Source organism: Clupea harengus, chromosome 10 (genome assembly GCF_900700415.2).
Source record: "Clupea harengus chromosome 10, Ch_v2.0.2, whole genome shotgun sequence".
NCBI classification, from domain to species: Eukaryota; Metazoa; Chordata; class Actinopteri; order Clupeiformes; family Clupeidae; genus Clupea; species Clupea harengus.
Window position 1 is genome coordinate 8,292,846 of NC_045161.1, and position 20,549 is coordinate 8,313,394.

General features: G+C 43.8%; 2 protein-coding genes across 2 annotated transcripts; one reads left to right on the plus strand and one right to left on the minus strand.

Moving 5' to 3' along the window:
* The first annotated feature begins 4,489 nt into the window (after positions 1 to 4,489).
* fam78bb (family with sequence similarity 78 member Bb) lies at positions 4,490 to 8,920 on the plus strand. Its single transcript, XM_012820711.3, has 2 exons — positions 4,490 to 5,921; positions 7,624 to 8,920. Exons 1-2 carry the CDS (start codon positions 5,590 to 5,592, stop codon positions 8,144 to 8,146), a joined length of 855 nt encoding a protein of 284 aa, XP_012676165.2. The 5' UTR covers positions 4,490 to 5,589; the 3' UTR covers positions 8,147 to 8,920.
* A 459-nt stretch (positions 8,921 to 9,379) lies between these two features.
* Positions 9,380 to 19,311, minus strand: slc35a3a (solute carrier family 35 member A3a). Its single transcript, XM_012820731.3, has 8 exons — positions 18,848 to 19,311; positions 17,916 to 18,127; positions 15,033 to 15,187; positions 13,982 to 14,104; positions 13,529 to 13,703; positions 12,265 to 12,383; positions 10,502 to 10,635; positions 9,380 to 10,349 (listed from the first exon to the last, which is right to left on the minus strand). Exons 2-8 carry the CDS (start codon positions 18,103 to 18,105, stop codon positions 10,259 to 10,261), a joined length of 987 nt encoding a protein of 328 aa, XP_012676185.1. The 5' UTR covers positions 18,106 to 18,127; positions 18,848 to 19,311; the 3' UTR covers positions 9,380 to 10,258.
* Positions 19,312 to 20,549: the final 1,238 nt, after the last annotated feature.

Genomic DNA, 20,549 nt, shown 5'->3' on the forward strand with positions numbered 1-20,549 from the left:
TTTGGAGTGCTGTCTGTCAACAGGCACTTCTGCCCGTCTCTCTCCCCTCTTTGCTCCTCAGTCTTCCACTCATTACTTTGGGCCTCTGTGGGCCTGTGATGTTCTTATTACGGTATCCAACTTCAGTAGCACTCTTTATTAATACATCCACTGTAAAGTGACATTAGACACTGACGTGATTAACTGAGGTGCCAGACACATGCATAGGCATTGGGCATTTTGTTTTTTTGTTACTTGCTTTAGGTGAAAAGAATTGTCACAGGGTGTTTTGGGAAATATGATATTGAAATGCTTTGATAAATACAGTTTAAAATCCAAATGCAACGTTTCAATGTTACATTAAGCCAGTCCTTGACATGGCATTTGTGGTTGAGATGTTCCAAATCAATCTGAAAGTTGAAGTTTAACCTTTGGTTGTATGACTGACAGCTGCGTCATAGAAACCCAGAGTGCTTCTGTGTAATGAACTAAGTGCTAATTTCACTGCAGACCGTTCTTCTGTGTTCATGAGATTATGGAGCCCGATAGACTGAGTCCTTGCCAAAATGTGTTAATCAGGCTGGTAGGTTATCACTCGCGTGGTGATTATTTGTCAGAGGGCTTCCCTGATCACCTCTGGCATTGGATGGCGTTGAAAGACACCCGGACAAGCAGCAGCTTCCAATTCTTTATTACACAGAGAGGGGCCGCAATGAGACACGACCTCTTCGCATGGATACAGAGGGTATAGAGCTGTGTGCACAGGTATACGTATACCACACATTCCTGGAGGAATGAATGTGACATCATGAACTGACAGTATGTCATACATATGCACACACGCACGCACACACACACGCACACACGCACACACGCACGCACACACACACACGCACGCACACACACACACACACACAGAAATACTGGCACACCCCTATGATGTGGTGGAGAGCCAAGCTCAGCCATTCAGCCTTTATCTCTCTGAAGTTTCATTAAAGCAGAAAAGGTCAAAAGAAAATGTGTTTTCGAAACCAGATGAGTGTTACACTCTACACCCCTCAGACAATAGTTCTGGTTGACCCCATAAAAACATCGAAGAGCAATAGACTTCTCAACTAAATTAATATATTAAAATGTATAAACTTTATTTTACACATACACCGTACCATGGAAACAGATGTCAACACAAACCTTATGAAACCAGATGTTTGCCACTATTCCTCAAATAACTTATAAAGCTTGAACCAAAGAAAGGATGACACAAAATATTTTCCATTTTAAGCATTTTATTAAAGCTAAACCTATACCTTAATGACTGAAATTGTGTAATTTCGCCTTACACCAGTATACCCTTTATAAATTGTAGTTTACTATATATACAGTACATTTTTAACTTCACCTGTGTGCATTTCCATCTATACGTACAGTATATGTATTTGTACAATATATGCCTGTATATATATGTTAGATTATTTTACACAAAGCAACTGTGTGGTGATGGCTCAAACGTTATTTCTCTGAAAAGCATGTAACCCGCGGTAGCCCAGTGGCATTCCTGAAACCTGGTCAGGAATGCTGGCAGGCAGCGGAGGTGGCGAGTGGAGGCAGTACTTACTAATGGTTCTGTCCTCACTGGGATTAACATGTATTTTAACCAACCCATTAACTGCTGCCCAAGACAAATGGGGCCCATGTTGCCCCCCCCCCCCCTTATTCTCTCTCTCTCAGTCCACAGGGAAGGTCTCTAGCTGGGCCTCCTTCCCCCCACTCTCTCCCTCTCTCCCTCTATTGTCCTGCTCAGGCCCAGCCCAGCTCAGACAGGTGGGATCAGCTCCCATTATGTCCCTGAAGTCCAAGGCACACAAATAGACAGCAGACCACACGCCAAAGTCCTCTTTTTGAAAGAGCAGACGCCCACACCGCACACAGAGGCCCGGATCCTCTGATTACCCAGGATAACAGCTAGCCGTCTCAAAGTCTATTGCCATTCTGAGGGTTCAGCCCACTGGTCCATGTTTAAGTACCACTGGCCATGATAAGTGTAATGGCATCAATTTAACAAGGAAATTATGGGTTGTATATTTAATAAACATTTTTTCTTTCACATAACTTGTTATTGAAATTCAGTTTGACCCATTCGGACAGTGACAGCTGATTATATTTGCATTTGAGTAAGCCATTTATGTCAGTCATTATAACCTGGTTATTTCTGTGTCTTCACAAGGCAAAGCTTGACTTTTGGATTGTGACTGCTATGGAACACAGGACACTTTTAACAAGGGAGAAGACTATTCATTTGGAAACTTGACCACCACCTACTGGACACAGTTGTCAAATGCAGTCAGAAATGTTACTGTTGCTGCCCAGTCTCAGAATCCAGTGATATTTCAACCTCATGACATCACATTACTTTATTTCTAATGCATCACCTCTCCTGTTCTGGTATAAAATGGCAATGCACTGACTTGTTGAATTCATGTGATGATGTAACTGAATGAAAATAAATATCCCTGAATGTCCCCTGAATGTCAATCTAAACCTTGTTTTGAAACGTTGGCACTCAAAGCTGTAGTCTGGGTTCCTGGGACCTTAAATACCTAATATAACGATCAAGATGCCCCTTTTTACCTACATTCTACAGTGACAGTTCTGAATCTGAATGAAATTGGCATTTAATTGCACCAACAGTTGGCGCTGAAATCGGTTAAGATGGTTGCCTTTGAACACAATTTGAATGTAGGGAGTAGACAGCTGTGTTTTTTTCTAAGACACCAAAGATCCAGAAAGACAAGAGAATACATTTTGAATGTACAAACCTGGTGATGCTATCATTCACTCTCACAAGTAGACAGAATAAGGATCAATCAAAAGCTGTGTGACCACTGATCTTATCACCTCTCTACACAAACCTACATTGGCAGCACATCCACAGACATAATGTTAAACATGTTTGTGAAAACAGAGAAATTAATGAGATTAGATTTTGATTATTTCTAATGAATCTATAAATGTGACTTCAAAACCATATTAATCTACAAAGCCTAATCATAAATTATATAACCACATTTTGTGAATGTATCACAATATCCTTCATAATCCTCTGCTGAGTACAATTATCAAGTTAATTCACTGAAGTACATAGAGATCTGACAGCGGAACAGAATAATGTTAAGCTTGAGGGATCCCACTTCTCTCATGTTGTGAACTCGCATCATCACCGTCTCCATCAGCCCTGCCGTCAGGGAGGAGGAGAAATGTGACATCTGCCAACACAAGTCCATCCCCAAAAGGTTGTCTTGGTTACGTGAAAAGCCATCAATTAAGGAGCAAAATTTCTCCTGGTCCATCTGCATGGTCTCATCGCCTAGCAACAGCACAGAGAGTGTGGATTCATGTAAGGCTGTCTGTGTGTGCGGGAATGTGTTCTCCAACAGCCATTAGACGAATGACAAATGGCCAGTCTTCCCACCAAAGGCCAAACCAAAATGTTCACGGGGGAGCAAGCTAATATGGCTGAGGTGACAATTCTTCCATCTGTGATCCAGACATCAGTAGGTTTGCCAAATTCAGAGGCTGAATTTGGCAAACCAAACATATTTGTCATTGACAAATGATAGCCTTACGCCTGAAAAAGCAAAGGTGTTTCTGCCAACATGATGGCAGGAGGCAGTATTGTGTGATCACTAGAGCAAAGACAGGGCCTAACAGTGTTCTAAGGGAAGAGCATGGTTGAAAGGGATACTGGTGGTTTGACTGCCCCTGTTGTTTATGTCTGTTGAAATGCAGGTACATGCAGCGAATATTAAATATGGTCCACTGCACAGCAATGGTAGCCGTGTAAATATAGCCTATGTGTCAGAAGCTTGTTATCAGACCCCATTTGTGTCAGTGCTGCAGCAGTGCTAAATCATGTACCTGTGTTGAGAGTGACACATGTAGCACTGCATCTGGTTAATGAACAGAGCTCAAATATCCCTTACTGGACAATTCTCCATTCAACACATGTTGGAACAGAGTGGCATACTGAACTCGTTTGCCACAGGCAAGTAATAAGCAAGCAGAGAACCACGTGAGATTGTGATTTTATCATGAATCAGACTCGCAGCCTTCACTGCCTCACCTCCATAGAGTATGGTGGGGAAACCTCATTAACTCTTTGGGGGAAATTATGGCTCTTATAGCTCCTCTATAGCTTCTGCATTGTTGATTGATTGGTCAATGGTTTAAGGTTCTAGAGACACGCATCCGAGATGAGGGACAGCTGCAGACACCGACTGAAGGCGCCTATTGTGCTGTTGAATGCAAATCTCCGCGCTGATGAACACCGGAAACAAAACAGATTACGAGTTCTTCGTGTGTAAGTGATTTGTTTAAGATCCAAAGTCAAATAGACACCCCCCCCCCCCCCCCCCCGTCAGAACAATTCCCTGCTCTGCAACTGCATTGAAAAAGAGTGGACATTTATGTTCTCCTTACACTACAGTAGTGAAGACAGATTCCGTGCCTCAAAAAATGAAGCCTTCTTGTCCGTGTAAAACAAATTCACATTCACATGACACCAAGTGATTAAGGAGGCTATCTAATGAAACAGACTGCTAATTCAATCTGTTGTGTATAACATAAGTAGTTCTAGACGGATTGTAACTGAGTACAAATCACTGACAGTCCACACTCCCACACGTTCCATTCCCCCCTCCCTTCAGTTCATTGAGCATCATCAGCACCATGAGAAACTGAACAGCGACAGCATTGTCATCAGGGAGGAGAGCGGCAGCGCACCGAGGCTATACATTTGTGGCCAAAAGCGCCAAATAAATACTGTCCTTCGAAGGTACGTTAACATGAAACGTGTCTTCAGATTCAGGACTTGGAAGCACACGCTGAGGATATTCCATTGTATTCGTATCTGGACGTGTCGACTATGTGAAGCCGCTGAGCTCCAGGAAAACATTTGATAAACAGGAGCAGAGGAGCTCGTTTACGCTTATATTTATGTCCAGATATAGCCAGCACCGCATTTGGTTCTGTTCCTCTTGTGAGGTATAGCAAGATAGCCCGTTTTCGGTGCCGAGCCGTGGAAATACTAGCCTAACCTCCTGCGCCGAATCAACAAGCATCACGGCCGTCGCAAGTCGAAGGAAGCGACCCGCCACACCTGACTCGCCTGATTCCCCGCCAAGATAGTGACATGACAGCACGCGCCAAAAAGAAGAGGATAGAGCGGGAAGAGATCTGCAAAAGGACACGCAAATGTTTTGAGAAGGGTAACCAAGTGAACGAGGAAATTCGAGTCCGAGGAACCGTCTGCTGCAGCGAGAGGCTATCAGAGAGCGCAGTGCACCACAGGCGTGGAGACATCGGTGGGCATCTGAGAATAGCGTTTTGTCAACCACAAAAACCTGTTCAACTATCTCTCACATTTCAATGAAAAAATCAGCGCACAAGTCTACATACCCTACTTTTTCTTCACTACCCTATTCGCACCTCATAATATTGAGCAAATGCAAAAAAAGAGAGCATATTAGCGCATATAAACTGAGCAGTTAATAAGCAAATTCCATTGGATGAATGAACTTGTGTTGTCAGTTGCATGGAAAGTGATCAGGATTGATGTGTATTTTGCCAAACTCGAAAGCTGTTCAGTCCTGGTCTGTTCCCTTGGCTCTCTCGCTTGTAGCCATGGGCTGCATCCAAAGCATCGCCTGCAAGTCGCGTATCAAACGCGAGAACATAGTTGTCTATGATGTGTTGGCAACCATAGACCACACTCCGACAGTGATCGAAGAGAACTCGCCCATAGTGCTGCGCTACAAAACACCTTATTTCAAGGCCTCGGCTCGGGTTGTGATGCCTCCGATCCCCAGGAACGAGACCTGGGTTGTTGGTTGGATTCAAGCGTGCACACAGATGGAATTTTACAACACTTATGGGGACATTGGCATGTAAGTGTCCATCACGGTCATTCACTCAGTAGTCCTTCAGTTACTTAAAATTCACACTTTCTCAGCTTCTAACTGTCAAATGTTACTGGCATGCATCCCCACAGCAGACCAGGGTTTATCTCAGACATGTAGCCTAACTTGTGAGGTTATTATGGAAAGGGACATGGATACTGATATGTAGCCCAAAAAAAAAATGACTTAAGCTCAACACAGGATTAGTTTGCAGAGGTGTGTGTGATTGCTAACGTGCGTGTACATGCATCTATGCATTACTGACAGTAAGTGGGCCCAAGTGGTTTTGCCCTCATCATTCACTGTGCTGTCCTGTTCTTTCAAACACCCACAAAATTATATCCTGACCATTACTTTAACATAGAAGAACTGATGACAGGGATGAACACTTGGGTGTTTTTGGCTGTCTTGGCCTCATTGATTGAGAAAAGAGAGCCAAGGAACACATTGACGTGCTCTTAAGCTCCAACTTCAGGCAGCTTGGGGAAGGGGGGAGGAATATAGATAGAAGAAAATCACACACTCTGACGAAAGCAGTTAAGCGCAAGCTGCTCTGACGGTGCCTCAGGGGTTGCTGTTCTGGAGGTGGAGACATATGCATGGGGGTGTTTAATCCAATCTGGGGTGTGGGTGAACGGTCTGGAGGACTCAGGGGCCCAAGGGACAGATGGTGCAGATAAAGTCCACTCAACCACCGGGGTCAAAGTTGAGGACGCACACTGATCTCTTACAGCACTGATGAAACCCAAAGACCTGCTGAGATCATGTTTGGGCCAAAGCAACTTTGTAGTGAAATAACATTTGTATTGTGCTGATTAAAGTCACAATATTATTTACCTAAACATGGACAGTCAGAAATTTGAAATGGAATGTCAGATTACATTTACATTTAGTCATTTAGCAGACGCTTTTGTCCAAAGCCACGTACAAGGGAGAGAACAGTCAAGCTACAAGCAATAGAAACCTGGTGTAACAATAAATACTACTTTACATAAGAAATAGAAAAACGAAATAGAAAAGAAAAAGAAGTGCAGGAATGTACTGTAATGAACTGCTGTAAGTGCAAGTTAAGCACTGGTCGAAGTGCCCGTTAGGAAGGGAGGTGCTCTCTGAAGAGTTGGGTCTTCAAAAGCTTCTTGAAGGTAGAGAGGGATGCCCCTGCACTGGTAGTGCTAGGCAGTTCGTTCCACCAGTGTGGAACTAGATCTGCTCAGCCCACCACCTGCGTTTTTGTGTTTGACTGAATAACTGGAATGGCAATCCCTGACTTTTAAACTGCTCTAGTTAAAGGTGCAATATGTAGTTCTTATCAAAATATCCTTAACATTTATCAATTATCAAAACACGATGAAAATATACAGTATAAACAAATGAAAACAAACACCTGAACTCAATATCAACAGACTGTACATGGACGTTGTTGGGGAATATTGTCTTATTAGAATAGCCTGCAGCGTTTTAAAAGGACCATGTGTATTTCCCAGACCTGTTAAGGGCTGGGTTTGCTGAGAAACTTCACAAAAACAATCTATGCTGTGATGTAGCCTACAGGTAAGTCTAGCAGAGTAGCTTTGGGTACATGTATTCAGGTTACTGTAGCTTAATGTAATAAGTTGTCTTTAAATGATTGTGTCAAGAGACGTGGAAATAGAAATAGGCAAACTTTAAACAGTGTCTCCCCTCCTCACAGGTCAAGCTGGGAGCTTCCTGAGCTGCGTGAAGGTCTGGTGCGAGCCATCAGCGACTCAGATGGCGTCAGTTACCCATGGTATGGCAACACCACAGAGACGGTGACACTAGCCGGGCCCACGGCCAAACCATCGCGCTTCACCGTCAGCATGAATGACAACTTCTACCCCAGCGTGACCTGGGCCGTGCCGGTGAGCGACAGCAACGTGCCGCTGCTCACTCACATCAAGCGGGACCAGAGCTTCACCACATGGCTGGTTGCGCTCAATGCCGGTACCTGTGAGAAAATCCTGCTGCAGACTATCAAGTGGCGTATGAGAGTGGACATCGCTGTGGACCCCTGCAAATCCCTGGGCTCCCGGGCGCGTCTGATAGGCCGGCCACATCAGGACCAACCACGGGTCTTAACCCGGATGGAGCCCATCCCGCTCAACGCCATGGGCCGGCCTAATGCAAACGATGCTCAGGTGCTCATGTGGAGGCCCAAGAGAGGGGCACCGCTGGTGGTGATACCCTCCAAATGACCCGCGGGATGCGGGACAAAACCAGGAACAGCCGTGAAAGGAGACCTCTTTTACTTGGAAGGCGACAGAGAGGGCAACTGCCTTAAATCCACACCACTGCCTTCAAACCTTATCGGCCACCTGGGTACTAGTGACACTCAAAATAGGACCACTGCCTTAATATGTTCCTGGGAGCCCAAGTGCTCTTGAACTGCACACACAGATTGTGAGTGGACATCACAATAAACTGCCTTGCACAAATGTGGCATAGCATTCCAATCAACTAGGCCAATGTGACAAGCCAGTCAGCACACAGAGAATGATTGGCAAGCAAAGTTCGATTGGGATGAAGAATACTTTGTGGATGGCACCACAAAGTAAAGTCTGCCTTATGGCCTCCTGCTATTAACTTTGATGATTGTTATATCATTAGGGGATGGACTAGGGTTAAATCAGACTGCCTTTGCCTCTGGGTCAAATACATACTTGAAGTATGCAAAAGGCACCCAGAACAGGCATTTTTATCCCTGAACATACATTCTCAAAATGGTACATGTATGAGAAAATTGTTTTAGGATTTGAAGTCCACAGTTTTACCAGTGGATGGCAGCTATTAGGAAGCTTCCGTATCGCTGGTAGGTTGACATGGCAGAGGAAGGGGAAGCAAGGTGCTTAGAGAGAATGTGAAAAGTCCCCCTGCTCCTCATTAGTGAGCTGCAGATCAGCCAAAAGATGTGTAGTCAGACACACACATGTGCACACAGACACAGACACACACAGACTAAGACATACACACACACATCAATACAAAGCCATCAATAGAACCACCCAAATTACACCCAAAAACAACCTGCACAATTAAAAAAAAGGGGCAAATGTATGTATCAGCCATTCCTATACCGTTGGTGATTTACACAGAATGAATGATTGATTTTAAGTGTACAGACACTACTGTTAACTTGAATATTTCAGGCCATTCAAATCTCCTTTGACAATGGATGTGATGATAAATGGTGTTCTTGCAAAGTGGGTGACGCATATATGCAGAAAAACTCCATACAGATGCCCCACTGTTTAAGGTAGCTGCAAAACATGTGTCCAGATACTGGTAGTGAAGAAAGTCAGAACAGTGTGGAGTACTCAACTACACCCATCCTGGGGCATCAATCTGAAAGAATGGTATCAAAATCTTCTACTTTTTTTTGCATGCATGCAGTGTTTTTGAGGTAATAAAAGGACAAAGTGACACAAGTGTTTTCATTATTGCAAGTGCTTCTGTGAACACTGTACAAATATATTTGTCTGCCTTGATTTACAGTATGTACATTCCATTTCGAATTAACATAAAAAAAAACAGTAACCACGACATGAAACAGAAATTGACCTGCCCGTACGCTACCCTTGCAACGAGGTGCCTTCTGCAATGAGTGTGAAAGATGACAGTGTTTCTGAGTTTGACCGTAGTATTTAGGGTATTAGGGTTTACCTTTTTATTCACACACTTCTTTATTCATCCTGGTTGTCGCTTCTATTTTTTTTGCATGTGGCGAAGCTTGATCTATGATTCCATAATCTGGCCCCCCCAAAAATCTGAAAATCCACTCAAATCAATATTTGCATTGCTCCCCTCCCAAGCACTGATTAACTTCAATTACATTTCTCATTAAAACATTGTATACCCCCTAGTCCTAAAAAAAACAAACAAACAAATAATTGTGAGCACATTAAGTTTGGCATCTGATCATGGCGTTTTCTCCCTGTGCAGTTTAGATATGTGTGAGAGGTGGTTCTAAGTAAATCTGGAGAATCTCTCAGAGAAACATCATTGGGTCGTGGCTTCCCTGGAACGTGTTGGGCGGGTTGAGAGCACGACTTGAATGATGAAAGAGCCAGGCTGACCATCTTCAGTGTCCTTTGGTTAGTGTTTGACACCAACTTCTGTAACTTGGACTTCTTCAAAGGGGAGTTTGTGTGGTTGACCGTCTCTACACAAGGCCACGGAACGCTCTTGTGTGTGGTGATATGCTGCAGATATGCCTCCTTTGATATAGTCCTGCCTCCAAAAAAAACCTTTTTCTTTCTCTCACACTCCTTTAAATCAGCGCCTCTGGAGCGAGTCCTTTGGTTTCCCCCTCACGCTCGACTCGGGTTTGTGGAGGGCTTGCCCTCATAGCCATAGAGGAAGGTGGCTACTATGACTAGCATTGCTCCCATGAAGAAAACGCTAGAAAAAGAACAACAACAAGATGTAAGTGCCAGTTTCACTGAATTAGTGGTTTGATTTAGTTTGGTGTGTGTGTGTGTGTGTGTGTGTGTGTGTGTGTGTGTGTGTGTATGTGTGTGTGTGTGTGTGTGTGTGTGTGTGTGTTACAGCACCTGGTGGGCACAAAGTCTTCAAGCCAGAAGTAGGAGATAAGTGTGGAAAGGATGATGGAGAGTGATGTGGCGAAGCCCTTCAGGATGTTGTCCGCATATTTGATTACAGCAGCTATTACGAGTCCACCAAGAGCCTTAATATAGAAAGGAGTTAGACATTTAAAAACCAGAGAAACAAAGTCTATGCCAGCAGGGCAGCAAAATGCTCTACATTGCATTCTAAAAGTTTAATGGACCAATAACATGATGTGTTGATCCTTTGACAGTGTGATCAATACTTTGCCTGGCAAACAGTAATGGTATAATATACCATTGGGCATTTTCCACTGGGCAAACATTCTCTCTCAGCGTGCTATTCTTACATTATTATACAGACCTCTGGAATACTAAATTCTGTTGGGTCGATTGAGGCACTCTGTGGTCTAATATTTTCAAGTAGCAGGGTAATAAAAAAGGTAAAGTAAGCCAGCTGGTTGTTCCACCTCGCAGGGCTCCAGCCAAAAAAGCGTGGGTTGTTGCAAGCTTGATCAAAAAAAAAAAAAAACTAGAAAAGTTTTGTCAGGCAACCCTAACCCTAGGTGAAGAGAGATGACATGGGGAACCTGCTGCAAAGCTTAGCCTATGTAGTTACAGGTTAAGTATTTCATAAATGATGATGCTAGCTAAAAAACTGATGGCAATACAAATACAGGAAGTTTTGCGACACTGCACTTGTCTTTCAGGCAAGTTGTTTTATAACCTGGGCGATCAGAGTAGCGCAGGGACGCTCACCACTGGTGTGGATGGGGAAAGAATTAAAAGTGTAGGCACATTGGCGACCATTTTAGGCACCATCTGGAGCCCTGCAGTGGTTATGGATTGCTTTACTGTCATTTACCATTAGGTTTGCATTAGTGTGTACTTGAAATACCTGAACCTGGCCCTTGGGGGAGAACAGGGATGTGTATATATCAGTAGGCATCCGGGTCACGGCACCATACGTAACCTGCGCTGTGTAGACAAGCACAGTCCCGCACCAGACAGGAATTTGCGACCTCGGACATGGGAGGCGGTCATGCTAGCAAGGAGGCTAAAACCCATGGGTGCTAGCATCTGTCGTGGAGTGAGGTTTATTCACTGCACAGCACTGTACCTGCTGGCTACCGTTACACTCACCCCCCCCCAAATATCACTCCCAATCTGAGTCATGGCACCAGTGTTGCGTAGACAAACACAGTCAAGCACCGGACTCAAACTCACATTATTTGTATACGACAATTCACCGAAAAAATTGCTGCTGAAGCATAATAAAAAGAACACTGGAGTACATTTATGCTCAAACAGAATAATCAGTGAATTTGACCTTAAATGACCACAGCTGTTAAAGATCCCACAGAAGCCAGTTCTTGACCTTAGCAGCAGGGTTCCTGGACCTGTTTACACTAGTGTGCAAGATTTACACTCAAGCACTCTCCGGCGGTCAGGACTGCAACTCGAAACTCTGGCATTCACAAATTATGTTTGGTTACCACGGTTACAACAATTTATACCCTTCAAGCCAGCTACTCTGGCTGAAGCAAACATCAACCATTCAATGCAGGCTCATTAAGCCTATTAAAACATGATTACAAAATGATGAAGGTATGAAGGGTGGCATTCCTATGGGATTATGCTTAACTGGTTTAGCAACACAAATACACTATGCCACCTTTCTCTGACATCAATGGGGTGAAAAGATGATCTCCTGACATTCAAATGAACAGCTGGAATACAGTCACAGTTACCTGAAGAGCGACCACAACGCAGGTGAGGCTGTTGTAGCCCTGGAACATTCCATTCTCCCTCACTCGATCCCCATCATACATCAACATGCCAATCACACCGAACACCAGGCCAAACATCCCTACAGAAGACAAAACCAGCCGTTAATGGGCAAAGTGTCATTAGCGTGGCAGTGACTAATGGCACAATAGAAGCTTTGTTTGAACTGTATATGGCTGATTTTGAACTGTATGTGAATGGACGTGAACAGTAAGTGACTGAGTCAATGATACGAGGGGGATTATTCCAGAAGCCAGGAGCTCAGGGAGAAATTCAAATAGCTGTAAAGTCAACATTAAGGGCCGAAGATGGAGCTCTTGCTGGTTTCTCAATGAATATCTCACATACAGAGGCCCAACTCCAGTTCACGCACGGAAATGAATCATGGCAGGATTATCACAGTTCACACGTTGGGGTTTAAAAATAAATGCGAGATGAAGATACATCCTGGCAAAAGACGTGCAGAGGAACAGAGCTCAGGCAGAGAGTCCTGTCCTGCTTTTTTCTGTGAATTAACATGGGAGTCAGTCGCAAATAAGCCATCAGAATGGCTTACATGGGCTGGCCGATATGACTATGTTATTGGATACTGGAGAAGACTCACGAGCACCTAAATGACAATGCCCCGACAGGGCTTGACAAATGATGATCATAAAGAAAGCTGACAGGCTATTCAAAGAACATTACTAGGTTGTTTCAAATAATGGAATCACTGTGCAGCGTGTGTGGAGGGGTTGGGAGAAGTGGAGCATGAATAGGAGGATGTGCTAATTTAATTGTGTATTGTTGGTAAATCATATGCCTATCATTTGTGTCATGACAACACAGGGCATGTAGCTCAGGCAAACCAGAATGCAGCCCATCAAGATAAAGGAGATGGTGTGTTTGTATGGGAGGCGCAGTCCAGACAAAAGCTAATATAATCAAAATGTTAAATAGTGCGAAAATGATAATGATTTGAAATGAATAAAGAAAAGAAAAAAAAAAGAGATGTGGATGAGTTAATCTATCATTTAATAGATAAATAAATAGATAATACATTTAGAGGATGAAATTTGAAACCGGGTGAGTGGGGAAGCATGACATGTTATTGCCAATTATTTTTATTTAAAACATCATTTTTGCTCAGCGTTTATGACTTTTGCTTTATAAAGGGGGTGCACTCATCGACATAATGTCACTTTTACAAAAAAAAGCACTCGTAGAGTTAACACAGACTCTACTGACCCAGCTGGATGTTCCTAACCCAGACGCTCTGCTTGCTCTCCTTGAGGATCTTCTCAAAGTAGACTCCGGCGAAGCCACTGGAGCAGCAGGCCACCAGCACGGCCACCAGCCCCACCACCTGAGAGCCCGCGGTCTGCTCCTCCTTCTCTGGGGCGGACGGGGAGTCAGACGGCCACTGCGCCCACATGGAAAAGACAAACACACACACAGAGATGCATGCATGCATTCATGTGCACAAATATAAACACACACACACATATTCATAAACACACATTCATAAAGACACAAACACAGGGAAATTGGCAACTTAATCTGTGAGAATAAACTTTTTTGTATCAACAATCAACACCCTTACTGCGATCTCTGCATAAAAGCATCGATTCACTCGACACATACAAAGGAAGTTTTCTACAGGGAAAAGGTTTACACATGGCTAATATAAGGAGAACTAACCTGCACGAGTGCCACCCCGCCCATGAGGATGAGCAGAGACAGCCACTGGTACACCCCCAGCTTCCTGCCCAGCATGGACACGGAGAACAGGGCCGTGGTCAGGATCTTCAGCTGGTACGTCACCTGATCAGGGCAGAGGAGAAGAGAAGAAAAGAGACATTCAGTTCAGAGTTGTAATTGGGCTTCTTATGAATGAGTCCATTTTGTGGTCAATTCACCAATCATCAGTGGTGAACATCATATGGCAAGCTCATCCCTCAAGTGTCATTTCTCAGATATCTCACTGCCAATGTTCCTTGGACATAAAGGGGTTGGGACTCAGACAAAAAATAAACTCTCATAACTCAGTTGTTGAATTTAGGAAATTAAGCTAATGTATTTCTATTCAGACAACGCTGTAGAATGCTGTAGAACCTTACCCTCCCTGAAGTGAACACAAATATACTAGTTTACACAGACTCATCAGAGAATAGGCAGAAAATCCCCTGGACTAGGAGGAAACAATGTGGGTGGGGTAGTGAATGAACAGTGCCTTCCCTCCTCCCTCAACATCCAAGGCTGAGGTGCCCTTGAGCAAGGCACTTAACAACCCCCCCCCCCCAACTGCTCCCTGCTCCTAGTGTGTGTGGGCTCACTACTCATTATATTGAATAGGCCAAAATGCAGAGCATGGGTCATATGCAGAGGTCCACTTCCACTGCTCCTAGTATGTAAGTATAAAGTTAACATTACTAAATTTTTTTTTTTTTTTAAACACCCTTTAGGTTACATAGCTGCCTAAGACCACACTGGAGGCAGCATTCCAGGGTCTACACACATGTGGATATCAGGAAGAAAAAACAGGTGCAATTCAGGAACTAATTTCATGCCAGTAGCCCACACCCACGCATCAGCCCTAGCACAATACAGCTTTGGAGTTTCCCTAAATGCTCAATACAACTCAACTCAATGCGTTCAATGCTTCTCAAGCTGAACAGTGTGTAGATTCTGAACAGAGTGCCCCTGGGTTTTTGGTTCTGTAGATTCTCCTCCCCTTCTCTGAGGGCCTCACCTGATAGGTGGCTGCATCCAGGTTGGAGAGAGCGACATAGAGCAGGTTGTTCTGTAGCGTGTAGATTCCAGAGGGAATGGCCAGCTTCAAGGTCTCCACGGGTTTGTGTGCAATCTCCTGCCTTAGCACGCTGTTCAGAGCACGGACACTGTAACCTGCCAGAGTGAGATAACATTTGCTATGATTGATATGAAGGCCAAGGCAGTGTAATGTGAGGACTATGGCGTATGTCAACACTAGTCTAGAGCTGTTTGTTGACACTAATCTATGGATTTCTTTTTTTTAAGGCACCAGCTACAGATACGGAACTGGAACTACAGTTAGTACACTATTGCTACGGAACTAGATTCCACACCAATAGTTTGAATATTATCAGTCCGGAATGGTTTTTCTGTGCCAATTCCCATTCCGTAGCATTAGGGAACATGGTGTTTGTCAGTGGAGAGGGGCAAAAGAATGGTTGCCTCCCGTGCCGGGGTGAACCCTAGTGCGGCACTTAGTCAAGGCAGGGGCAATAGAGGCAATAGGGCACTGCACGTGGGGGGCACCTCTGGTTGCTAGCGCTCCCTCTGGGGCCCCCTGTCAGCACGCCTTCATGACGTAGTCAGTGTAGCAGCACTTCTGCCTCTTGGTTATGGTAAGGGTCAGGTGTTTAGCAGATGCTTTTGTCAAAACAGAAAATACTGCATTGACCGGGAATCAAATCCAGGGAGACTGAATGGAAGAGAGTCACTGTGCCACCAAAACCCACTTGGACAGCAGGGGGTTGTAGTGCCAGCGCTATAGTTCCAATCTCATCGCTACGGTATCCGTAGCAAATAGTGCCAATTGTATCGCTATGGAAACCGTAGCAACAGCCATTTAGTTTTGTTTAAAATTGTTGCATGCTATACAGGGTGTCTGGTGTCACTAAGCACTCTCCTATTCCTAAAGACCTAAAAGTTAATTATTGACAATGTGATCACTGCTCATTGCATGATCGTGTTTATTCTTACAGCACTTAAAATCTATCTTGCGCTCATATCTTGTCAAGTATCTGTGTGTTTGTGAGTTGTTAAGCCTTACTTGTGAGCTACACTGGATAAATGTCTGCCAAATGAACAGATATGAAATGTAAAGGTCATCAATTACACAATTACACAGCAAAATATTAAAACGTATTGTGTCTGACTAAGCATTGGAGATAGCCTCACAACTAAGCCTCACACCAAACGAGCTACGCCTTGTCGATATCCGTATTTTGACAAACAATCCATCACCAGCACTGGGTGTGAACTAGCAGTTCTGTACCATTCCAACTACAGATTACATGACAGTTAATTATGCAACAACATACACCGAGGGCCTCGTCGTGAAAATCACAAAGGCAAAACGCGGTTGATCTTTTGTGCCATTTTAAAATGTAATTTCGCCATCTCAGAAAGATCCGAAATAATATACCCAGCCATCTGTAGTTTGGTCCTTTAACGTTCACCTTGACTGTGCCTGCTGGGTCTTTGCTGTTGATTTAGGGAACCTGCAGCAGTGCTTTGACCTCTTGGCCACACACACCAGAGGCAACATACTGGACCTTGAGCACTGTTCAGGCTCTTCTCCCAACAGCCTGAAGGGCACGCACTCATCCTGCCCTCTAAAACCACACAGCTGTCCAGTTTTACTAAACAGTTTCTGCCCTCCAAGAGGCTTTGTCTATTGCACAGTAGAACCCATCTTGCCTCCATTAAATATGCTAAAGCAGTTTCTGACAACATTCCCCATTGGTTCAAACCAAGTGACTGTCCGTGCACTTGTTGCACTGAACATTTGTTGTAATTATGGATTTTCCCCAAAAAGGTCATGTCTACATAATAATAATAATTAATTTAATTTATAGCACACTCTATATTCATCTGAATCTCAGAGTGCTAACATCCTAACTTGAAAAGCACTGCTGAATGCCCTTGGTGTCAGAGTTTATCAAGAGCTCACAAACAACCACCTACCAACTTGACTATTCCAACTTCAATCCCAATTCAGGCAGACATACATCTGACCATAGTATATATTTATGTCAGACTGCTCCATACTCTCGTATGGCGTTCCTTCTTGAATTTCCTCTGTACACGCTCCACCAGGGACGTGCACAGGAGGGGGCTAAGGTTGCTCGGGCAACTGCCCGTTTGCCCTCCTCGACTGAAGTTGCCCCTCCGAGGGAAATATATATTTTTTAAATAGTATTACGGCTGCAGAACTTCACGTAGGCCTAGATAAAATAATCGCGGAATAAGCGTCCAGGGGACGGGGGCGTGGCGGCGGTGGTTAGTGAGAGTTTCAAGTGATATAGGCAAAATATGTGTCCGGGGGACGGGGGCGTGGCAGACCAACTGCCCTTCAAAATTCCTGTGCACGTCCCTGCGCTCCACATTAGCAATATATAACTTAATCTGCCTGCATAGCCTGCAGTTCCATGGCTAAGCTAAAAAAAAAAACATTTGAAACCTTAACAGATTACCATACATACTTTGTGTAACAGCACAGCATAAAACCTGCTTTCAACACCTAGAGATACCCTGCCTACATTTTTTACTTTACCCATTATGTGTCAGAGATGACTGACTACTCCTGTCACCAAGAGCTCAGACTTGCTACCACTACATATTTGCCTATACAGTTCTTCACATATTCCTCCATGGATTGACCCCTCCCAAACTATGAAAACTGAATCTCTCCAAACCCGTACAAAGATTCTTCTGACACACATTTCTCTACACACTACCTCGTGTGTAATGGTATTATCCAAGTCACATGGCAATTATTCTGCAGCACTGCAACTTTGTTGTGCTATTGTAACAAAAACAGCATTCAGACAGTAACAGATAAGCATACTGAAAACACTAAACTCACTGTGTTCTTTGAGGACCAACACGATGCAAGCAAGGATCTTCAGCAGTTCAGCAGTGACCACCGCAGAGGAGGCCAGGTAGCGTGGCCCGTCCCCTTGCAGAGTGCGGGAGTAGCGCATGGTCAGCACCAGAGATGTGGTCTGGAACACCAGCACACCTAGAGATAAGTACTTCAGGTGGGTGGTAGCCATTGTACCTGGTTACGCAGGTTTACTACGGAAAGAAGACAGAGAACAAAGAGTTAAAAGGGCTTTTTTTTTTTCAAATGAAATCTTACACTGCCTCGGAGGGAAATGGCTGTGTGACTATAAATACTGAGTGACAAAGGACATCTTCATGCCAACAGGCTAGTAAACATGAAAGGCTGATGATATTGGGGAATATGATAATAATAGACATTACACAGAAACATCCACTAAACACATCTTAGTGTGTTTTTGCCAAAAAAAACGGTCATTCCTAACACATCCTGCTTCTCCTACCTGACACTTCCTGATTCTCCTAAATGTATAGTGATCAACGAGGTGATGTGGCAACTTCGTGTGGGTTTTCCAGGAATGACTATAAATCACCCTAGATACCTTGCCCACAAAGTAAATAGCCACTCCATGATCTCTTTTAAAGTGAATGCCGTGGCCAACAAGTGGCAACATAACTGTCAACAGGTGCAGTTCCACACAAACTTACATAGACATTTATTCATAAAAAAAAGTAAACCTGCAAGACAAAAAAGTAAAGTGACAGATAGCCTTAACTGCCATAGAATAAGTCTGTAGCCATCACATGGATCTTAGCTCGCAAACAATGGTCTCTCGCAAGCGATACTTGCACTTGTTAACAGACACCCCCTCTATTTCTATTTAAACATCAAATCACAGTTAACTATAATATTTGGCTGGCTTGTACACCTGGACCAGTGGCACCAATACTCACCAAAGTCGAGGAAAACTGGTGCAGGGATCCGGAAGATATGGCTATTACAAAGTTAGCTAACGTCAGCTACCTATCGTTCATAAACACAGCCGTCCATTCATTCTCACAGCCCGTACAAAGGCCTTTTCTGCAATAGGTTGGTCTAGCTAGACCTTCGTCTGGAACTGAAAACAGGTTTTGCAAGTGACTTGAAGTGTCACAAAATGAGCTAGGTAGCTAGGCAAGTTAGCCGGCCAGGCAACTACAAGCCACATTCAATCAATACGCCCTCTTTATTGCAACCCTCAAACGGGCTTCCATAATTCAGTCGGTAATTCAGCCCATGTAACAGCCATTTCAATGACTTTGCCATGCGTTAATGTAATACATCCCTTCTTAAATACAAAACTTCACAGAAATCTCCAACTGTGGCACTTCCTGATGTACACGAAAGATTGCGCCGTATTCAAAACGAGTAAGTAGTACATTGATGTGCGGCTACCGCCCACTGCTGTCCTGGCGTTCAAACAATCAGCGAAACGATTGTGTGTGAGTCTCATGTGACAGAAAATGTCAGCCTTGTGTATCAGAACCCGTCTTTCTATTAAACATTCTCTGGTGTGTATACAATGTCACGTGCATGCACGTTATCTTAAATCGCATTGCTGTGGTTCAGAGTTGACCGGCGTGACATAAGTGTTAATAATAGTCTTTTTAATCTATTTTGATTTTGATATATTTTGATTTATACCTTGCTAAAGATGCAAGTAATTGTCTTTATGACACCTTTTTTTAACAATTACATATAATTTGTAGTTTTAAGTCTCCTTTTAATGATGTTGTGCTACTTTATTCAAAGTAAGGGAAATGCATAGAGACTGTTGAAGTGATGAGCTAGAGTAAGGCTTTTCCTCTGACCAGAACCGCTGCATCTCGAATCTCTCTGTGTTGGCAATGCCGACACTGCCCCTCCTCACACGGCTGCCAGGACAGGGCGTCTGCGTTGGCCTGGAGACGACCAGTTCAGTGTCGAATCTCAGTCATAATACTGTAGAGTCTCAAGCCACTAAGTCAGCTGGCCCTCTGAAGTACAGCAGCCAGGTGGGAGAAGCATGATCAATGTGTAGCAGGAACCGTCTTCCATAGAGATCAGCTCTGAACTGGCAAATTCCCAGGATCACAGCCAGCAGCTCTTGATGGATGACACAGTAGTTTCTCTCTGACCAGCTGAGTGAGTGGCTGAAGTAGGCAATCACTGCTCACTGTGCTCTCCCTCCTAGGACATCACTGCACAAGACCCACCTAACCGGCATCTGTGTCGAGGTTGAATGGTCACCGTGGGTAGAGTAACCTTTAACGCAGTTGTAGAAGCATATTTCGGCCTGTTACCTTCAAACATCTTTTATCCTTGGGGTCAATTTGACTACCTAAATATCCCTTTAAATAAAACAACCCCCCCACCCACCCCCCTTGTACATCCAGAGTACCTGTTACGCGACTATGGAGAAATACACCATAAAATCTCACTGATTGACTTAAAATTGGAAAGAGATATCTTTTTGGTGTTTCCATGGCTTTATATTATTTCAAAGTACATATTGTTGTTATCTATAACATTTGGAATAAAAAAAAAATCTGTTATCAAGATTAATAACAATGTGTGTAAAATGTTGATATTTCTTATATGTTTTATACTTCTAAAACAGCCTGGGGTCAAATTGAC

What these genes read in the sequence shown, in the direction of transcription:
- slc35a3a (XM_012820731.3), bottom strand. Translation starts at nt 18,105, where the DNA reads ATGGCTACCACCCACCTGAAGTACTTATCTCTAGGTGTGCTGGTGTTC. An exon ending in GGTTAGGAACATCCAGCTGG is followed by an intron (nt 12,384 to 13,528) that starts GTCAGTAGAGTC and finishes TGTCTTCTGTAG; the next exon opens with GGATGTTTGGCCTGGTGTTC. An exon ending in GAAGACTTTGTGCCCACCAG is followed by an intron (nt 10,350 to 10,501) that starts GTGCTGTAACAC and finishes TTCTTTTTCTAG; the next exon opens with CGTTTTCTTCATGGGAGCAA.
- fam78bb (XM_012820711.3), top strand. Translation starts at nt 5,590, where the DNA reads ATGTGTATTTTGCCAAACTCGAAAGCTGTTCAGTCCTGGTCTGTTCCC. An exon ending in ACTTATGGGGACATTGGCAT is followed by an intron (nt 5,922 to 7,623) that starts GTAAGTGTCCAT and finishes CCCTCCTCACAG; the next exon opens with GTCAAGCTGGGAGCTTCCTG.